Here is an 18023-nt window from a genome sequence, read left to right on the forward strand (position 1 = left end):
AACCATCGCCAACAATCTCCAGGGGCTTCTTCATGGTCAGGACTATGAGCATGGCCGTACCAGAATTGGGGGCTTTCCCATGTCGTTGAGACAGGGCCGTAATGAGCCAATTGGAGAATATCACAAGTGATAGATAAGGCAAAGGCTTCGTTCTGCTGGCGAATAGACGTGGTGTTGGATAAGGCTAGTGGCTCCTTCAGCACGTCCTGGCTCAACCCCTCACGTTTTCTTTCGTGTTTGACAAATGGAAACGTTCGATTGCCAGTGACGCTCCACATTCCGTGCTGCTGTGCATGTTGAACCCCGTCTCTCTTTTACCGGCCAGTCGTGGACTAGTTGGTCGATCCTTGCCTGCCTGTGGTGTGATGGGACATGCCAAGGCGGCCATGTGGGAGACATGGAGCCGGGCTTGAATCGGTCCGTCTCTCTATGACTTGGCAGAGCACTAGTCTGGGGTAGTCCAGTACTCTATTCGGACTCCTCAGCCAGGTCCCTAGTATGTTGATTATAGGAATTTTACTGTGTAGGATCACCCACAACTTGGGACAGCAGCGATTGCCATTCCCTGGCACTTGCGTTCGTACCTTGTCATCGACACGAGCTGCAAGGATTCGCGAATCGTGGCCTGAACCTGGTGGAGCCTGTTGCGATGCGGCAAACGGCCTACGGGGGCCTTGAGGAGAACGTTCATCCCACTCATTTAGGCGAAGTTCTTCTGGACGAGATTGGAGCTACCCCTCTTTGAGTACATCCTCAGGAGACACCATGGATGCGCTAAAGGTCCCAGCTTGTTTCCACTGGGAGTCCCGCGGGACGGGTGATTATTCCCATTAGCCTTTGCTTTCCTCTACGTATTTCTGTCTTCAACAGAGGCCTGTCAAGCGTGCTCTCCGTTCATTTTCATCCTTCAATTCTGATTTTGTGCATCTCCAAATGGGCTTTCCAAGCTCCCTCAATCTAGGGGCGTTGCCCACAAACGTGGGCCTCGCTATCCTTGGAACGATTTTTGCAGCATTGCTCTCGAGAATCTTTTACTGCCAGTATCTGCATCCTCTTTCCAAGTTTCCGGGACCATGGTGGTTGACTTCGTTCTCCCTGACCGGCGCTCTTATCTCTGTCATGCGGAAGGAGCCCGAATTCTTCATGTACTTGGTAAAAAAATATGGCAGTGAGTTTCCCCGATCGTGATCCTTTTCTGAAAGCCTTCTTTCCCAATTGAATCCATCATTTTCAGCGCACATTCTACCCTTCCAGTCATTTTATGCGGTGTAGTAATCGTACGGGGGAGCATGAGCGCTAACACAGCCCAGCTGACCGTCCAATCCGCATCTCACCTACAATGCTCCTATTCCCTCGCCCTTCAGCCCTGAAAGACATATACTGGGACCCGAAGTGCAACACCAAGAGCGGACTGTACGGTACCGGTGCCTTGGGGCCCCCACATCTGTTCTCTACGCTTGATGGCGAGGAGCATAAGCAGCTTCGCAAGGCATTGGCGAATGCTCCATGGACAATCGGTCAATTGAAGAACACATGGGAGAAGCGATTCGATGACCAGGTCAATCTTTTCGTGCAGAAGATGAGGGAACATGCGACTGCGAATAGAGTCGTCTGCCTGTCTGACAAGGTAGCTGAGTTTGCGGCTGATATCATGAGCATGATCTCTTTCACGAATGCGTTCGGGTGCGTCAAGAATCAGCGGGATGAGAAGCAAATCCTCACCAACTGGCGCAAGGGGCTCGACTTTTTCGGTTTCGTGGGCCGCTTTCGCTTCTTCAGGGAACGGATCTTGAAGCTCCCTGTTGTGGGCATGTGGTTCCTTCCCTCCATGTCGAATGAATCCGGTATGGGTTGGTTGATGTGCGAAGCAGATCGTCAGGTCTCAACGCGCGAGAAGGAGAACGAGGAGAAGCCGTTTGACGGAAAGCCAGACTTCATGCAGTAGTAAGTCCTCGTTCAGCCTTTCTGATGTCAGCGATTGCTAACTGGTGAAAGCTGCCTCGATGCTCGCTTCTCCGACGGTTCAACCCTGAATGCAGTCCAAAAGCGTGCCCATGTCACTCTCCTTATCCAGGCCGGCGCTGACACCACTGGCACCGCTCTTGGCTCTATCCTGCGCTTCCTCGTAACCAACAAGTCTGCCTACGCACGCGCCCAGGCCGAAATCGATGCGGCAGCCAAAGCCGGTCTCCTGTCTGACCCCATTCAGTACGAAGAAACACGCCAACACCTACCATACTTTGTTGGTTGCATTAAAGAAGGCCTGCGTCTAAATCCGCCTGCGACCAATCTCTTCGCAAGGATTGCACCTAAGGGCGGCAAGGTCATTGATGGCGTGTATGTGCCTGAGGGTACGGAGATTACGAGCCATGCGTACACGACGCAACGCATTAAGGAAATTTATGGGGAGGATGCTGAGTCTTTCCGTCCTGAGCGGTGGCTTGAAAGTGAAAAGAAGAGTCTCGAGTTTGAGGCTGCGCAGTTTACTTTTGGAGTCGGGCCAAGGGTTTGCTTGGGCAAGGACATTGCTACTATGGAGCTGTACAAGTTGTTGCCTGAGGTGAGTTCTCGCAAAGTAACCCCTTTCAGCTGATATGGTTGAAGCTAACGCCTGATAGATCTTTCGACGCTTCGATATTGAGCTTGTGGAGCCAGGTGAGTATGTGGTCGCTGGTGGAGTTGCATATAATCACGGCTTTTTGGGTCGCTTCATTGAGAGAGACAGCGCGAATGGGCAGGTCAATGGCAACGCTTAACGCGGATACGTGTGCAAGGGGTTTGCAAGTATAGTATGAACTGGTATCAGGTGGTACCAGGGACCATGGCTGCTCAAGTCGATAAATATGCTCATCAGAGGTCATTACTCGAGCACGATGATGCAGAATGAGAATCACCTGGATAATCGGACTTATTGCCAAATAGCTGCTCATTCCCCAGTAATCATTACCTGTCTTGTGCGTTTCCACAGCTATATTGATTTATGACTTTTGCTTCAAAGACCCAATTTCCAGCACTCGCCAATGCCCACACATGTAGGTTCATGCTCTCATCTTACAAATGAGACATCGAATTGTTGATATTCCATTCATCATGCATGTCACCAACTTTTCTCGCTAAAGTATTGAAGACTTGCCAAGGGCAAGTCTGTGTCCCGTTGTTCTAGTATCACTGCGTTACATCGTAGCCGCTTCCGCGAGCGAAGAACTCTAGCGAAGAAGTTGATCCCGAGGGAGCGGGTGCGCTATTGCATTCGCCGTTTCATGACATTGCCGGTACGGGCCTCGGCCGGCCCGCCGGACTAAGTGCCGTGTTTGAACGGCATTAACGAGGCTTAGGGGAAGCGAGCTTGGCGCTTAAGGAAGGATTTGCGGTCTGCGACTCGCGATAAGCTCAGTGTCAGCACAGTATCTTACGATCAGCGTTATCTATATCTGTTTACGTAAGACGTAACTGTTGCTTCTTTTGCAAAACGGACGCCTGATGTTCACCTGTCAACAACGACGGTCGAAGTCCATCACGATCTTCCCTAGCGCAGTGAAAGTGTCACGTTTATTGCACGTGCAGTGTCACTGTCAGGCATCCAGGTGGGTACGTGGACAAATGCCTCACCATGCATGGTTCGCTATTATGACATTCTGTATGCATTAATTGCCTTTGTACAAATCATATGAATACTTACACAGTAGTCTATCATGTCTCGCGTGCAAACATGCAGTAACGTGGGCCGTGGCGATCTTCACAGTAAAATGAAAAAAAGACAGCATTCGTCTCAAAAAAGCAGCAAGTCTGGGAAGAATAAGTCATGTGAATCACATACTAAACGAGGCGGTTTTGTGTTGATTGGACGGGCGGCTGTCCCGACCTTGAAACCCCACACGTTTGCTAGGGGTCGTGGCGGATGTGGGATTCCTGCCGATCTTACACAGTTATTGGGAAATGTTGCCGTGTAGAGAGGGATTGAAGGATCCCCGGAGAGATGAGAACAGGAGATTAATACTAATGGATATCACGCTGTTGGTCCCCGTTGTGGGGGTCGGGCGATTGCGAATGTGTTGCTGGACTCATGCTCTGATTCAGCCAATCCCAAGTTGCTATCTACCTACCATCATATGGTACCGTAGCATGCAGCAAGGCTTCCCCGCCCGAAACGTTTTTTTTTTCGCCAAAATTAGCTTTGGCAGGAAGCGAAGTACAGTCCTCTTTAGTACATGGTGAGCAGGGTCTAAGTAACAGCCGGTCAGCCTCGCAGGATGAAAAAGCAAATCTGCTATCAAAAGGTCTCAAATATCCTGTGCGTGAGAGATCGTAGGTATGAAGATGAGGATACGGGTGAATGGGTAGTATAACTACCATGACAGTATGGCGGCTTCAACACCGAAACAGTCTTTCTCCACTCCCGCAACGGTACGTTTCTCCTTGTCAGTACTTCCGCAAGCATGCCTGAAGATCTGCAGGAGGAGTACCCGTGCATATCCCGACGTCAACAGGGGAGGGCTCCAAGACTGTGGCCATGAGGCTGGGAACTGATTATTAGTTGTTGAGGGTGCAGGTATAGAAGCAAAAACACAATCTTCAAAGTGTTCGCAGTGCGAGGGTTATCTGATTGACGATTCAGACCCAGGAAGGTATTGCTGGATGATACATATCTACCTTCATCTAAGTGCTGGAACTCCTCTCTACTGGCCGGCCCTCTCCTTTGCTTCACGAACAGCTGCGTCTGGAAGTCCTTTTCGTCTTTTGCGCACACGGAAGCTCACTGAAGCCTAACGTTTCTTCTATCATCAGTTGCCACCATGGACATCCCAACAGAGCGCCCTGCAAACGCTGACGAGACTCTGAAGACATCTGAGATAGCCGTTCTGGTGGCTTCCTCCATTCTGGTCTTTTTCACCACTATCCTACGTTACTTGGGTCGATGGGTCCTGCAACAGCGGTTGGAGGCAGGTAAAGGCCGAAAGGGAGAGAGGATCTGGGGCATGGATGATTGTGAGTCGATGATCTTGCAGGCCTTCAAATGGTCGCCTCTTCATCGGTGTCTAATGCTATACAGTCTTCAACATACTGGCCGTGTTGACCTTCTATTCACTCATCGTGGCAGTTGCTATTGCGATTGAGCGAGGGATGGGTACTCACCTTTCTCTGATTCTGTACGAACGTGGCGTTCAGGGATTCATCAAATATAATCAGGTGAGTGGCCTCCTAGACTTCTCGCATGATCTCCAACTCCCGCAATGTACTCCCTTTGATCGTTTCCAAATACTGACACAGGCAAGTCCATCTACGTTTCCGCTGTCTTCTATAACACCGTTCTCGGCATGGTGAAGCTCAGTGTTCTATGCCTATATCTGCGAATCATACGCGGTGTACAAAAGCAATCAGTCCGTATTATGGTCTGGACAGCCTGCGCTATAGTTGCTGCCAACACAATAGCCAACGTTAGCGTTGCAATCTTCCAATGTTCGCCGATTAAAGCCGCCTGGGACGTGACGATACCTGTCGACAAAAAAAAGTGCGTCCACTTCATAAACCAAGTTGCGCAATGCTGACCATGTTAGATGTGTCAATATCAACGCCTTCTATCTTGGCAACGCAATCACAGGCGTGATTACAGATGCAATGGTTTATTTGCTCTCGATTCCCATCATCAAGCCGTTACAAATGGACAACAAGACAAAGTTGCAGCTCATGGGTACGATGCTTGTCGGTGGCTTGTAAGATCCCACCCCTGAGATTGTGAGAACTTCTGAACACTGGAAGCTCACGCTCTTCTCCCTGGGTTGATGCTATTTGACTAATCAGTTACACAGCGCTGTCGTTACTTCTGCCGTTCGCTTGGGTTTCATCCCCGCCCTACTAACCGACCCGGACGCGTCCATGGCCATGGGTGTCCCAATGAATTGGAGCATCGCCGAACCCGCAGTTGGTATTCTTGTATCCAGCGGCCCAGCTATCCGCGCGGTTCGCTTCCTCTTCCGCAAACCAGGCCAGGACAGTTACGGCTCAGGCGCAGGCCAATCCACCCTCCGAAGCCAGAACGGTCACATCAAGCTCTACGATATCAAGGGCGATGCGAAAGATGAGGAGAGCCAGAGGTCAAGGGATCCAGACAACGACAGTGAGGAACATCTCGTTGTCAACGATGCCGGATTAGCGAGCCAGGGCGAAATTTCCAGAACTACTAAACTAGAGGTCTCGTACTCCATGAAGTAGACATTTGTGGCAATCAAGGGATGCTACATAGCATGTAGGACAGCTCTCATACTAGCCTTAGGTTGTTAAGGGTATTAGGAGTAGGAGTAATTATATACAACTGACTGTACCTAAGCTTGCCTAGTAGGATAGCGACTACTCATATTAAGCCCTTCATCTAAGATTGGCCCATGTAACTTAGATATTCTAATCAAAGCGTACTACCTACAGACAATAATAAAGATATCTCCAATACAACTAGCCATTACCTATCTTATCTATCAGATTCTGTAAGATGTTATATCGAGTAGTTGTTATAGACTGGCCTCAAGGGAGATTGCAATGAGCGTTGATAGTAGTATTCAGTATCTTGGAGGAGAACTTACCTCTCCTCCTCTTTCCTATGTGCGTGAAGCGTGTTCGCTTGCGATACATATCAGCCTTCCAGCGTTTGGTCAGATCCAGGCTTAGGATATCGTAGTACAATTAATATAATAGCAATAAAGACTGGATAGAAATGTAGTGTTTGCGTGGTCGTCAATACTAAAGAATATTTTCTAGATTCTGCGCAGTAGATAAAACTGACTTTTAATGCAGACGCGCTCTACACACTTAAAGAGACTTAGGGATAGAAAAAAGGTGTTTGAAAGCCAAAAAAATTATCTGCCCTCTGCCAGAATCGAACTAGCGATCTCATCATTTGGATAGAAACTGCCAGGTGGCATTTTCATACTAGTGATGCGCTTTACCACTAAGCCAAGAGGGCGGCTTGAAGAGCTTCAAGTTGGCTGTACCCGGGAATTGTATGGAAGGAGACCGAATTTTTAAAAATATATCGAGAGTAATTTTGGGTCTCGCCTAAAACATGCGTTGTCCACGTTGTGCGCTGGCAGTCGCTTAGCTTCAGACAGGGGTGGATTGATCTCATGGGATTGATGGCTAGTGTGGAAAGCGAACAGAGTAACAGAGACACATGACATGGCTACTCTACATGTGAGCAGCTTATTATGGGGCTAGATTAACCCGTGTTTGCTATTAACTTGCAATACGTTTACCTCATACTACAGTGCACGCCTTGAAGACACGGGGCCAGGGCGTCAGCCTCTTGTCTTCACAAGCTCATAGGTGTCAGTGCGAGCACCTCCCATTATCTATCTCCCTCCCTTGGTGCCATACGCATGTGTGCTCGTTCTCCGGCGCGAGCGAACCCACTTCAATCTTTTGTGTAGCAAGACCGCGGCAAGATCCCGTGCGTGTCGCACGCGCGCAAATGGAGGTGGAGACTGGGGAAGGGAGCTTGCAAAGTCTGGGGACAGCTCCCGTGCTAGTCTCTTCACATGTCCGCAATTAACTTAGACTGCCAAGGCGCCAAATGGGAGCGCCGGAATTTGAGCCTCCCACACGCTGCTGACGGGCCCTTCCTTCACCACGTCTCTTCAGACACGACAGCGCCAACTCCTCCACGACACACCACGCTTTTTCCACAACTTGCTACAGCCGGGCCGAAGACCTGGCCATTTTTCAGAACCACCTACTATCTCTACAGGACCATTCATGGGCTCAGCTCCTCTCACCGCGACCGCTCTTTCCGTGCCTACCCAGTTCCCCGTGGTTGGTTCCTCGTACCCCTATAACGCACTGCAGTCAGGACTCAACAAGACGGACGCATCTTTTGCATCGCTGGTTCGACAAGTAGGGGAGGCTGGTCCGCCGTGAAAGGCGGACGGTAATATTCACCTACCAGACACTGGTATTGGATGTGCGTCAGCTCGACAAGACTACAGCGACATGCGCCCAGGACTAACACTTTGCGCATAGAGACTACTCACAACTTGGAACCCTGAAGCAGACGTTCTGCACTATATTTAGCACACCCATCTGTTCACATGGCTGTCTTCACCTTCGACGACAATGATGCCCAACTGCCGTTAAAAGCACAGTCGACTGTCGCGTCTGCAACGGCTGTTCGCGGTGAGCCGGCGGCTGACATGGCGACCGAAAAGTTGGCCACCAGTCCGCCCAAGGCAAGCCTCCATGTAGGTACACCGCCCATCAACATTGCTTCTCCCCTTCCCCGGCGCACCATGCAGCCCAACCTGGAGGCCGACCACGAAGGCCAGGACAAGCTAGACTTTGACATGGTCATGAAGAAGGCGCGCAAGAACAAGAAGAAGAAGAAGGGTCTGAGGCCTGGCGCACCGGCCACCAACGTCACACGCGGCTTCCACACACCCGTCACCTCCGGAGGGGAAGAGTCGGACTTTTCAGTAGTTGCAACTCCGCGCTTTGGTCCTGTACGCTCGGGCCTACCCAGCGTCACGAGCAGTCCTGCTCTTCGACCAGCCTCGGGAGCTGGGGGCATCAGCAACCTCAAGGCCCAGCTTGAGGCGCTGAACCTTGGGCCACGGACCGACTCACCGATGAAGGGCGTTCCCATGTCCAGAGTAACTTCGCAACTGTCCAGCAACACGAGCATGTCTGGACTGGAGAGTGATAGTGACCGGACGGAGATGGAGAGCTACGAAGTCGACCTCCTCGCCGAAGACTTCAGTATTGATGCGCTATCCAAGACTTCGACCATGCTCACCAGCGGCGGTGCGGCGCGCAAGATGACGGCCGAAGATTTTGAACCCTTGATGTGCCTTGGAAAGGGCAGTTATGGCACTGTTCTGCTTGTGAGGCAGCGTGCGACTGGCCGCTTGTTCGCCCAGAAGCAGATCAAAAAAGCCTCCATCACTGTGCATAAGAAACTCATTGAGCAAACCAAGACTGAGCGCAACATCTTAGAGAGCGTGAACCGTCATCCGTTCATTGTTAGCTTTTACTACGCCTTCCAGGACCACGAGAAGCTCTATCTCATTCTCGAATATGCCCAAGGTGGAGAGCTATTCCACCATCTTGCTGCCGAGCGCATGTTCTCCGAGGACGTGGCCGCCTTCTACATGGCAGAAATGGTGCTCGCACTCGACCATCTTCATCGTACTGTCGGTGTCATCTACCGCGATCTGAAGCCAGAGAACTGTCTCCTTGACTCGGAGGGCCACCTTCTCCTCACCGACTTTGGCCTGAGCAAAGTGTCGCTCGATGAAGACAATCCATGCCGTTCCTTCCTCGGTACGGTGGAATACATGGCCCCCGAAGTGGTCCAAGGTCTCGACTACGGTGCAGCGGTAGACTGGTGGTCCCTCGGCGCCCTGGGCGTCGACCTCCTCACCGGCGCACCCCCCTTCATGGGCAACAACAACGCCAAGATTCAGGAAAAGATTGTAAAATCCAAACTCTCCCTTCCGTACTACCTCAGCGCCGACGCAAAGGACCTCCTTACCCGCCTGCTGCGCAAAGAGCCCAAGAAGCGCCTCGGCTCCAACATGCCCAAGGATCTCCAGACCATTAAAAACCACCGCTTCTTCCGCAAGATCAACTGGAAGGCGCTCGAGGCCAGGGAGCTCGTGCCCCCGATTCAGCCCCTCATCACGGATCCAGAGTTGGCCGAGAACTTTGCCCAGGATTTTACAGACTTGCCGCTGAGTCCAGTGTTGGGCAGGAAGTTTGACGACGTGTGGTCGGATGGGCAGAGTAATCCGTTTGGCGGCTTTAGCTTTGTGGCTAGTCAGAGCTTGTTGGATGGGGGGGAGTGGGGGTTCTGAAGAGGGCTTTGATTGTTAGTGGGGCTGTGTGTGTCTGTATGCCGGTTTTGATTATTCTTGTTCATGTTTTTGAGTGGGTGCTTCTGGTGTGCATTTGCATTTGTTTTGTATTTATTGTTCGTGTTTGAATTCTACGGGTCGTGTCATGGCTGATCAATAGTCGATGTGTTTTTCCTTCACTGTCCCTAGTCCACTCAGATGTTATTTGCGACAAACTTTGAAGAAGAAATTTCAGACAGCACTTGCATTAGACTTTGAGAATGAAATTTCAGATGGCACTTGCAATCTTTAAGGATGCAAAGTAAGATTGCATCAAAAACATACATTCAAGATTCCATTTTCGCTCCATTTCGTTTCAATTTCATCTTGCCCACGCCTCCGCCAACAGCTGCCGCACCGACCGTGCTCACTAATTATGCAAACAGTAAACCAAGTATGTGGGAATCATAGTCGTCATCATCATCCGTATCATCATCCGTGAACGAAATCAGCAGCTATCATATCGCCAGCCATGCCCGTGCAGACCTTGGTAAACCTAGGTCGAGGGAGCAGCAGCCTTCTCCGTGGTGCTACCTGAGCCTGGAACAACATTTGCGTTGTCCCCCTCAGCCGTAGACTTGCCGCTCTGTTGAGCCTTCTTCTGGTCTGCGAGGTGGCGTGCCTCTTGGTGAACGTCCATGACGGTCTTGTTGCCCTGTTCGTAGAAGGCGCGGAGTTTCTGCCCAGTTGGGGTGTTGGCAGCCTTGTCGAAGTAGGTGCTCAAGCTGTTGAACGCAGCCAGGGCCTTGTTGGTGACACCGAGCTTCTGGTCGACGGCCTGTGCCTTTTGGGTCGCCTGGGTCTTTTGGTCGAAGTTGTTGAGGGCATTCATGAACTTTGCGCTGTAGCCATTCTGCTTGTCTACTGCGAGGGCAGACTCGATGGCCTTGTCGGAGATGACATAGCCATGGGCAAGGTACTCGGCGAAAATGCGGGCACGTGGCTTCTGTTCCTGCTCGATGTGGTGGTCACCGTCCTTGGCCTCCTCCGCAGATCCAGCCTTCTCGCCAGCGAGTTCGTCAATGGACTTCGCGGAGGTGACATGAACCGAGTTTGGGCCTAGCTGTGTGTTGTCAAGGAGAAGGGCAGTCTTTGCAGCGGCGGCCTTCTCGAAGGTAACGGAAGCTGACTGCGTGTCATCGCCAGTAGGCTTCACGCTGAGCGACTGGATCTTTCCGCAGAAGCTGAAGAAGGATCTGATCTCATCCTCGCTGGTCTTGATGCTGATGTTCTCGACGTTGACGGTGGCAGCCATCTTGATGGGTATTGCGGGGATACTGTGATGAGTGTAGTGGGGCGGGGGCGGGGGTGAGTTTGAGAGTGTTTGTGGATGAGTGGTGATTGAAGTAGACAAGAGACAGCTAGAATGTGTAGTGGGTGTGAGTGGGTATGTGGCCAAAGGGGAGCAGGAACAGGAACAGGCGTGCTATTTGTAGCAATGACGTCTTTGGTAGAGGATGAGAGAGAGAGAGAGAGAGAGAGAGAGAGAGAGAGAGAGAGAGAGGGTGCAGCTGCAACAGCCTCACTGGAATGAGGGGCGAAGTCGAATCGGGGGAATGACGTCGGCGGGGCTGTGCTGTCGTGTCGTGGCGTGTGCCGGTACAGTATAGTAGTTGCTTGCGAAGCTTCACGAAGCTGTCGTATGCGAGCAATTGTTATTTTTTGGGCTGCACTGGCATGGGACAAGCCACCAGGACGCGTGTTCTAGATCATCCTTTGCGTACCGGTATTACTCTAGATCAACCATACTTGCAACCCCGTCCTTGTGTTTCTGTGGCTGACGATCACATCAACGACATGGGCATGGCAGAATGTGCTCTGTTGGACCCTGAGCGCGCCGCCTCGGTTACCGTACCGGTAGTTACATGAATCCAACGTCATAGCTTCCGATGGTGCCAGCAACTCACGGAGCAAACTCAGCTTGTTCGCAATACGTGTAGCGAGGCCCTTTTATAGCGCATATTGTACCATACCGGTAGTCGTGTGTATCCATGACCACAATGGCATTCAGGCTCATCCCATTGACATCAAGTGCTACGCGTCAAGGCCTCGGTAGGCTCGCCAACCGCACACCCCTCCCATCCCTCATCCCTCAGCGCCGACACATTTCCGCATACGGCTATGAGCAAGCCAAAGCCCTCACCTTCTCAGACTATGGCGACCCCGCAGCCGTACTCTCCCTTCACAGCCACTCCATTTCACCCCCACACAGCAATCTGATGACACTGCGCTTCCTCGCCAGCCCCATCAACCCCGCCGACATCAACCAGATCCAGGGTGTCTACCCTTCGAAGCCTAACTTCACTACGAGTCTGGGCACCGCCAATCCCATCGCCGTCGCTGGAAATGAGGGAGTCGCCGAGGTCATAGCATTGGGTGAGGGTGTAAAGAAGGCAGGCTTCAGCAAAGGCGACTGGGTCTTCATGAAGGGCCCTGGGTTTGGCACGTGGAGGACACATGCCAGTGCTACCATCGACGATGTTGTCAAGCTCGACGCGCAGATGAGGGAAGGCATTACGGCGATCCAAGCAGGCACCGTCAGCATCAATCCATGCACAGCATACCGCATGCTGCGCGACTTTACCACTTTGAACGAGGGCGAATGGTTCATACAAAACGGTGCCAACTCGGGCGTCGGACGTGCAGCTATTCAATTGGGCAGAAAGTGGGGATACAAGAGCATCAACATCATCCGAGGGCGGGACGATACTGCCGCAGAAGATAAACTGAAGACAGAACTGAAGGAGCTCGGCGCAGATGTAGTCATCACCGACACGGAGCTGCAAAGTCAGGGCATCAAGGACGCAGCGAAGGAGTGGACAAATGGGGGCCGCGAGCCAATCCGCCTCGCACTCAACTGTGTCAACGGCAAAGCTGCAACCGCAATGGCCAAGCTCCTATCCTCCTCTGCGCATTTCGTCACTTATGGAGCCATGTCAAAGCAGCCGCTTACGATTCCTGCCTCGATGCTCATCTTCAAGGATCTCCACTTCCACGGCTTCTGGGTCAGCAGATGGGCGGAGAAGCATCCGGAGGAAAAGCAGAAGACGGTCGCCGATGTGCTCGAGATGACGAGGAAGAAGGAGTTCAAGGATATCCCAGTGGATGAAATCAAGTGGGAGTGGGAGACAAAGGGGGATGAACTCATTGCAAAGGTCAAAGATACGCTAGAAGGGTACCGGCAAGGCAAGGGCGTGTTTGTGTTTGGGAAAACGTAGATCTTGTGATGGGAGCAAAATCAAGTCTGCCGAACCTCATGTTTCGATTTCTCAAGCTGTTTCTTTGTGCTTGAAGACCCAACAAGTATCGCTTCTTCCCAGTGCAGTGTGTTGGATGGTACAGCCACACTACTACAAGAGACTTACCCTCGTACCGTTCGCTGGCAACTTCGCTCTGAACAGCACAAACGGTCTTGTCCTCCGATCTGTCCCCGGGTAAAACGCGCTACTAAACGCGAGCTGATTATCCGTAAAGTAGAGATAGCCATCATCCGCAACAGCCACTGTGCCCATCCGTCAGCCCTCAATTCAAACCACAAACACACATGATCACAAAAATCCTTGTCCAAGAAAGCACAACAACGAGTAAACGAAGGGAAAAAAACTTACTAGTATCCACCCAGCTAATCCTCGGATCCCTCACCCAAACACTCACGCTCGCATTCTGCGGATTGTAAAACCCAATCGCATTCTGCTCCATATTCCCCGCATACACAAACCCATTCGTATCCGTCTCAAACCCATCGCTCAGACCCCTCTCACCACGATTAACAACGGCCGCCTGCGCCAACACCTCGCTGTCCGGGCCCCTCTCCCTCAGACGCGCAGTGGGCACACTGTACAACCCCCTGCCACCCACCGGCCCAAAATACAGCTCCTCGCCATCCACAGACAAGGCAATGCCATCACTGCCCAGCGGCACCGTGGTCAGCGGCCTCCCCGGCCCAGGGAGATAATACAGCGGCTGGCCCCACACATACGGCACGAATCCGCGTTCAGCTCGCGTCTCGGCAATCCCATCGAGATGTCTCCAGCTCTCGCCCGTGCCCAGGTCAACAACGATGATGCCATTGCGGCCCTCGGACGAAGAATCCGTAATATACGCGACCCCCTTCCCGGCCGCCGTGCTCGCCGCCCGCAGATCGAAGCGCACGTCGTTGAGGTACGAGTCCGGGAAGGCGACGGTGGGCGGGAAGACGATGGTCTGGATGACCTGGTGCAAAGTAATGTCGACGCCGAGTAGTTTGGGCCCGCCGGGGCTGGCGGGGACAAGGGTTCCGTCGTCTGTGAGTGCGCGGCCGGTGTCGAGGATCCAGAGACGGTCGAGGGGGTCGAGGACGACGCTTTGCACGCCGATGAGGTGGGTTTGATGATTCGCGCCTGTGGGGCGCGTGGTGCTGTAATTAATGGCTCCGCCGGGTGGACTGTTGATGTCAAGATTCGGATACGGGGTTTCTGTGCCGTTGCCGAGTAGTTCTGCGACTTGGTATTTCTGGTTGTGCCCGTTGTTTGTGTTGTTGGCGTCGAGTCCGGCTGGGTAGTTTGAGAATCTACGGCCGGATTTTGCAACAGTGATTCCTGTAATTAGGATTGATTTTTGCTTAGTATGGAAACGCAGGATAAGGGGCTTTCCACATGAGAATGAGAGGGAGGAATTTTATACCGGTGGGCCATTGGTCGTTGTAGAGATGCACAATCTCAAGGGGTGGTCCCGCAAGGCCTGGGTCAGATCGTATCTGTTGCGTGGTCGCGAGAGTAGGAAGCAATGCGTTCAAGATTAGTAGGGAAGAAAACATAATGTGGTAGTATACAGTCAGTTGTCTCTCGTCCCAACATCTCGTTGGCCATTTCGTACATTTATAACTACAACATCAGTCGACCCAACTACTTGGTCTCACCAAGTCTTTACGTCATGGCCATGTCAGGTACAAGGGTGGCGCTATCGTTAGCCGTGTGTTGCTCTAAGGATCTGAAGGTTGACATTAAATTGAAGCTATCCAGCTTCTGACTAGTCTGGTTGAGGTTCCGTCGATTGCCCCGCTTGTGGTTGTGCCAGTCTGCCTTGCTTGAGAAATCCACGACCACGGTAATGGTCATGGTGTTGTTCCACCACGCGAAATCGCACCTTGGCGTAGCCTAACCAATGCTCTACGCGCGTTTTGGTTTGCTTCCCGCAAAAAGCTCTTTGGAAAATGTTGCAGTTAACGTTTATAAATGCGGTGGCAGGGGCGTTAGCACAAGGATGAGATCTCGCAAAATTCAATTGAGCGGTGGATTCTATCCTCCATCATCCAACACAAGACCTGAGCAACTCCTTCAGTGCCGTGCTATCGTCACTACCATCCCATGAATGCGACGTCTCAGCATTGCCTTCGCTCCCTGAAGAACAATCAAGATTCGTCACCTTCATCTTCAGACTGCCATCACAGACTTCGATCGATACATCTTTCTTTGATGCCGACGAGCCTTTCTTGCTAACCTGTCCTAGTATAGTCACGTTGGTGTCTTCGTCTTTGATCACCGCCCGGGATGAGTATTCGCCCTTGATGATCCTGTGGACTATGTGTGAAGAGAGAATCCAGTCGAGATATGACGTCAATTCGTCGACAGAAGAGAACTTGATGGTCTGAGATAGGCCGAGTTCTGCTGTCAAGGAAGCAGGTAGTGTGAGCTTGTGTTCCGTGCCAAAAATCGGCTGAGCGAGAACAGTGCGTGTGACCACTGATAGAATCTCAGACGGAGCGCCGCTTGCAGTAGGAAGCACTATTGAAGCCTTCCCATCAAAGGGCTTGTTGAATATCTCGAGCAATTGGTCGCTTGTGGAGAGTCCAACCTTGGGGGTCTTCAGGCTCTCTGCTGCCTTAGCCCACGATACTTCGCGTGTAGTTTCCAATCCCATTTCCAAGCCGGCGCTGTCCAGCGTCCGTTTCAAAGTCTCCAGGTACACGTACAGTGAGTCCACGCTCTCTAGATGGCGGAAAACTGCAAGTAGTGTGCGCAACAATGGTGGAGGCGGTTTCTCCTGGGCTCTTGCTGTGAGAGGAGGTGGTACTTGGGATCTGCGATATAAGCGCATGCTGTGTTCATGCGCGAGGAGCAGACGCAATCCCTCGGCAACGTTCTGCGCCAGCCAATTATGCGACTGACTTTGACTCTCAGCAATAGGCTCGTCCCGAGGTATGCAGTCTATTAGTAACTTGAGTTGCTGCGATGTATTGCCCATCCTTGGCACATCCAGCTGGATAACGGAATCTCGAAACTCTACTCCATAGGCCAGGAGCTGGCGTGTCTCCATACTCATCTCATGATAAAGCTCCTCCTCAAACAAGGAATCTCTCGCTAATTGAATAGACTTTTCGATTGAGTTGTCTTTCATGTCTTGTTGAACTGAGAGCTGTGAGGTTCCTGTAGTTTCACCATCCAGCGTCACCCTTACGCGGAAGGTCTTGGGCTTCAGAGCGAGCGCTGGGTCCAGAATAATGCTCCCGTCTTTGGACATGCGCAGAGGAGCAAAGCCCCGAGCTTTGAAATGGTCGCTGGCTGCCATAAAATTAGTCCATGAATGAGGGGCACGACTTGAGACTGAACACGAACCTTCAGGTAGTCCAAAGCGCACACCGAACGGCACATGGCGGGCGTTTTGGCGCAGTCGTTGGATGGGCCACCCCTTGTCGGAGACGGAGACAATCTCTTGCCAGTACTTTGTCTCTCTGCGCACTTCCTTTTCAAGTTTCTTTGCAGCCTTCAATATCTCATCTGCTGCAGAATCTAGTGCTTCCATCCGTGAGCCCTTGGCAACAAGTAACTGCTTCTTCGCAAGCTCCTCCAACCGCTCCGCCTCTTCGGGTCTCGGCACAAAATACTCGTGGCTTTCTTTACTGATGCCAAAAGACCCAAACGGTATCCCTTGTTCCAGACCTTGCTCTCGAAAAGTATGGCTGAAAGACGAAGCGACGCGCTTATTGGGATCTTGGGAAAGGACGAGCGACAGAAGGTCAAGGGCATTGGTAGCAGCAAATTTGGCCCATCTGCTGCTTGTCAGTCCAGATCGAGCAGTAAGAGGTTCACGTGTATACATACTCCAAGTGGCTGTACATTTCTCTCTGCGCATTGAAGATGGTTTCGCGGGTGACCTTTTGGGTCACAACCTCTTTCTTCTCTTTCTTCTCCTCGTCCTCTTTTTCTTTGAGGGCAACACCATCAGGTATGTCTTTGCCTGCGCCTATGGCTTCCTGCAACGCCGTCTCGGTTATGTCTCGAAGATGGCCGCGTTCCGTTGTGAGCTGCTCGATCTGGGCATATAGCTCTTGTTGGCTCAGGGTTCCTTGCTTGGAGGCTGGCCATGGCCGCAGCTTTACATCCCGCAGCGACTCCATGCTTGACATGGCGTCAGGCTAGTGGTTGCAGCGCAGGCCTGTTGCTCGATGGTTATGAGTGTCGAAAAGCGGTTCGGCCAAGTCGCGATTAGTGTGAGACCCTTGTATACCGGTACCTAGACCGTGGACCTTCCAGGTGAGGCTAACTTCGCTGCGCTGATGCTTATCGATAAGGCGACCGCTGGTCTCCACCTTGCGCTTCCCTTCGTCGCATGTGAAACGGGCTGCGAATTCTGGCCGTTATTACATCGGAGGGCGCAGTTCATATAACCATAGAATTAGCGCTGCGTGAACTTGTATTCAGCATAGGGTTAGGCTATGCTAAGCTCTACTAGCTAGCTAAGCGAGGTTAACTAAACATTATACTATAAGATTTTATAACGTGTTCTAAACCTATTCTAAATATATTCTATACTAGTAATACTATAAGCTACTACTACTATACCTATTACTAATATATCCCTCTTATCCTATATAAGTAGATTAAAATATATTTAGAACATGTTCTTAATAGGTTATAGAAGTACTATTAATAGTACCTTACCCTTAGCTATATCCTAGATAATATTAGGGTATAGCCTATAGTTAGCCTTAATAGGGTAGTTAAGATAAAGAGTAAAGAGCACTACTACTATACTAAGATTAATAATAAGGGCACCTTATATAGAGTAAGAACAGGTTCTAAATATATTCTAAATAGGTTCTAATATTCTTAGGCTATTCTAGGTACTAGGGGCACTTTATATACCTATGCTAAAAAAGATTATAGGCTT

At 51.3% G+C, this 18023-nt stretch overlaps 10 protein-coding genes across 10 annotated transcripts; 6 read left to right on the forward strand and 4 right to left on the reverse strand.

Moving 5' to 3' along the window:
* Positions 1 to 397: 397 nt before the first annotated feature.
* IAQ61_002969 (uncharacterized protein) lies at positions 398 to 745 on the forward strand (the record flags this gene model as incomplete). Its single annotated transcript, XM_066095783.1, has 2 exons — positions 398 to 421; positions 512 to 745. The coding sequence occupies 2 exons, from the start codon at positions 398 to 400 to the stop codon at positions 743 to 745; spliced, it is 258 nt and encodes an 85-aa protein (XP_065954619.1).
* A 188-nt stretch (positions 746 to 933) lies between these two features.
* On the forward strand, positions 934 to 2756 carry IAQ61_002970 (uncharacterized protein; the record flags this gene model as incomplete). Its single annotated transcript, XM_003843229.2, has 4 exons — positions 934 to 1168; positions 1311 to 1944; positions 1996 to 2560; positions 2619 to 2756. 4 exons carry the CDS (start codon positions 934 to 936, stop codon positions 2754 to 2756), a joined length of 1572 nt encoding a protein of 523 aa, XP_003843277.2.
* Positions 2757 to 4185: 1429 nt separating this feature from the next.
* IAQ61_002971 (uncharacterized protein) lies at positions 4186 to 6978 on the forward strand. The gene is made up of 6 exons (XM_003843227.2): positions 4186 to 4404; positions 4455 to 4986; positions 5051 to 5187; positions 5274 to 5509; positions 5556 to 5711; positions 5808 to 6978. Exons 2-6 carry the CDS (start codon positions 4794 to 4796, stop codon positions 6208 to 6210), a joined length of 1125 nt encoding a protein of 374 aa, XP_003843275.1. The 5' UTR covers positions 4186 to 4404; positions 4455 to 4793; the 3' UTR covers positions 6211 to 6978.
* A 765-nt stretch (positions 6979 to 7743) lies between these two features.
* On the forward strand, positions 7744 to 8058 carry IAQ61_002973 (uncharacterized protein; the record flags this gene model as incomplete). Its single annotated transcript, XM_066095784.1, has 3 exons — positions 7744 to 7881; positions 7934 to 7948; positions 8008 to 8058. The coding sequence occupies 3 exons, from the start codon at positions 7744 to 7746 to the stop codon at positions 8056 to 8058; spliced, it is 204 nt and encodes a 67-aa protein (XP_065954620.1).
* Positions 8059 to 8075: 17 nt separating this feature from the next.
* On the forward strand, positions 8076 to 9836 carry IAQ61_002974 (uncharacterized protein; the record flags this gene model as incomplete). The annotated part of the gene is made up of 1 exon (XM_003843225.1): positions 8076 to 9836. The coding sequence occupies one exon, from the start codon at positions 8076 to 8078 to the stop codon at positions 9834 to 9836; it is 1761 nt and encodes a 586-aa protein (XP_003843273.1).
* A 535-nt stretch (positions 9837 to 10371) lies between these two features.
* On the reverse strand, positions 10372 to 11130 carry IAQ61_002975 (uncharacterized protein; the record flags this gene model as incomplete). Its single annotated transcript, XM_003843224.1, has 1 exon — positions 10372 to 11130. One exon carries the CDS (start codon positions 11128 to 11130, stop codon positions 10372 to 10374), a length of 759 nt encoding a protein of 252 aa, XP_003843272.1.
* Positions 11131 to 11875: 745 nt separating this feature from the next.
* IAQ61_002976 (uncharacterized protein) lies at positions 11876 to 13093 on the forward strand (the record flags this gene model as incomplete). The annotated part of the gene is made up of 1 exon (XM_003843223.1): positions 11876 to 13093. The coding sequence occupies one exon, from the start codon at positions 11876 to 11878 to the stop codon at positions 13091 to 13093; it is 1218 nt and encodes a 405-aa protein (XP_003843271.1).
* Positions 13094 to 13397: 304 nt separating this feature from the next.
* On the reverse strand, positions 13398 to 14670 carry IAQ61_002977 (uncharacterized protein; the record flags this gene model as incomplete). The annotated part of the gene is made up of 2 exons (XM_003843222.2): positions 13398 to 14452; positions 14538 to 14670. 2 exons carry the CDS (start codon positions 14668 to 14670, stop codon positions 13398 to 13400), a joined length of 1188 nt encoding a protein of 395 aa, XP_003843270.2.
* Positions 14671 to 14779: 109 nt separating this feature from the next.
* Positions 14780 to 14971, reverse strand: IAQ61_002978 (uncharacterized protein; the record flags this gene model as incomplete). The annotated part of the gene is made up of 1 exon (XM_066095785.1): positions 14780 to 14971. The coding sequence occupies one exon, from the start codon at positions 14969 to 14971 to the stop codon at positions 14780 to 14782; it is 192 nt and encodes a 63-aa protein (XP_065954621.1).
* Positions 14972 to 15161: 190 nt separating this feature from the next.
* IAQ61_002979 (uncharacterized protein) lies at positions 15162 to 17504 on the reverse strand (the record flags this gene model as incomplete). The annotated part of the gene is made up of 3 exons (XM_003843221.2): positions 16955 to 17504; positions 16469 to 16902; positions 15162 to 16414 (listed from the first exon to the last, which is right to left on the reverse strand). Exons 1-3 carry the CDS (start codon positions 17257 to 17259, stop codon positions 15162 to 15164), a joined length of 1992 nt encoding a protein of 663 aa, XP_003843269.2. The 5' UTR covers positions 17260 to 17504.
* Between the last annotated feature and the right edge of the window lie 519 nt (positions 17505 to 18023).

Source organism: Plenodomus lingam (genome assembly GCF_022343315.1).
Source record: "Plenodomus lingam strain CAN1 chromosome Unknown contig_14, whole genome shotgun sequence".
Classification (NCBI taxonomy): domain Eukaryota; kingdom Fungi; phylum Ascomycota; class Dothideomycetes; order Pleosporales; family Leptosphaeriaceae; genus Plenodomus; species Plenodomus lingam.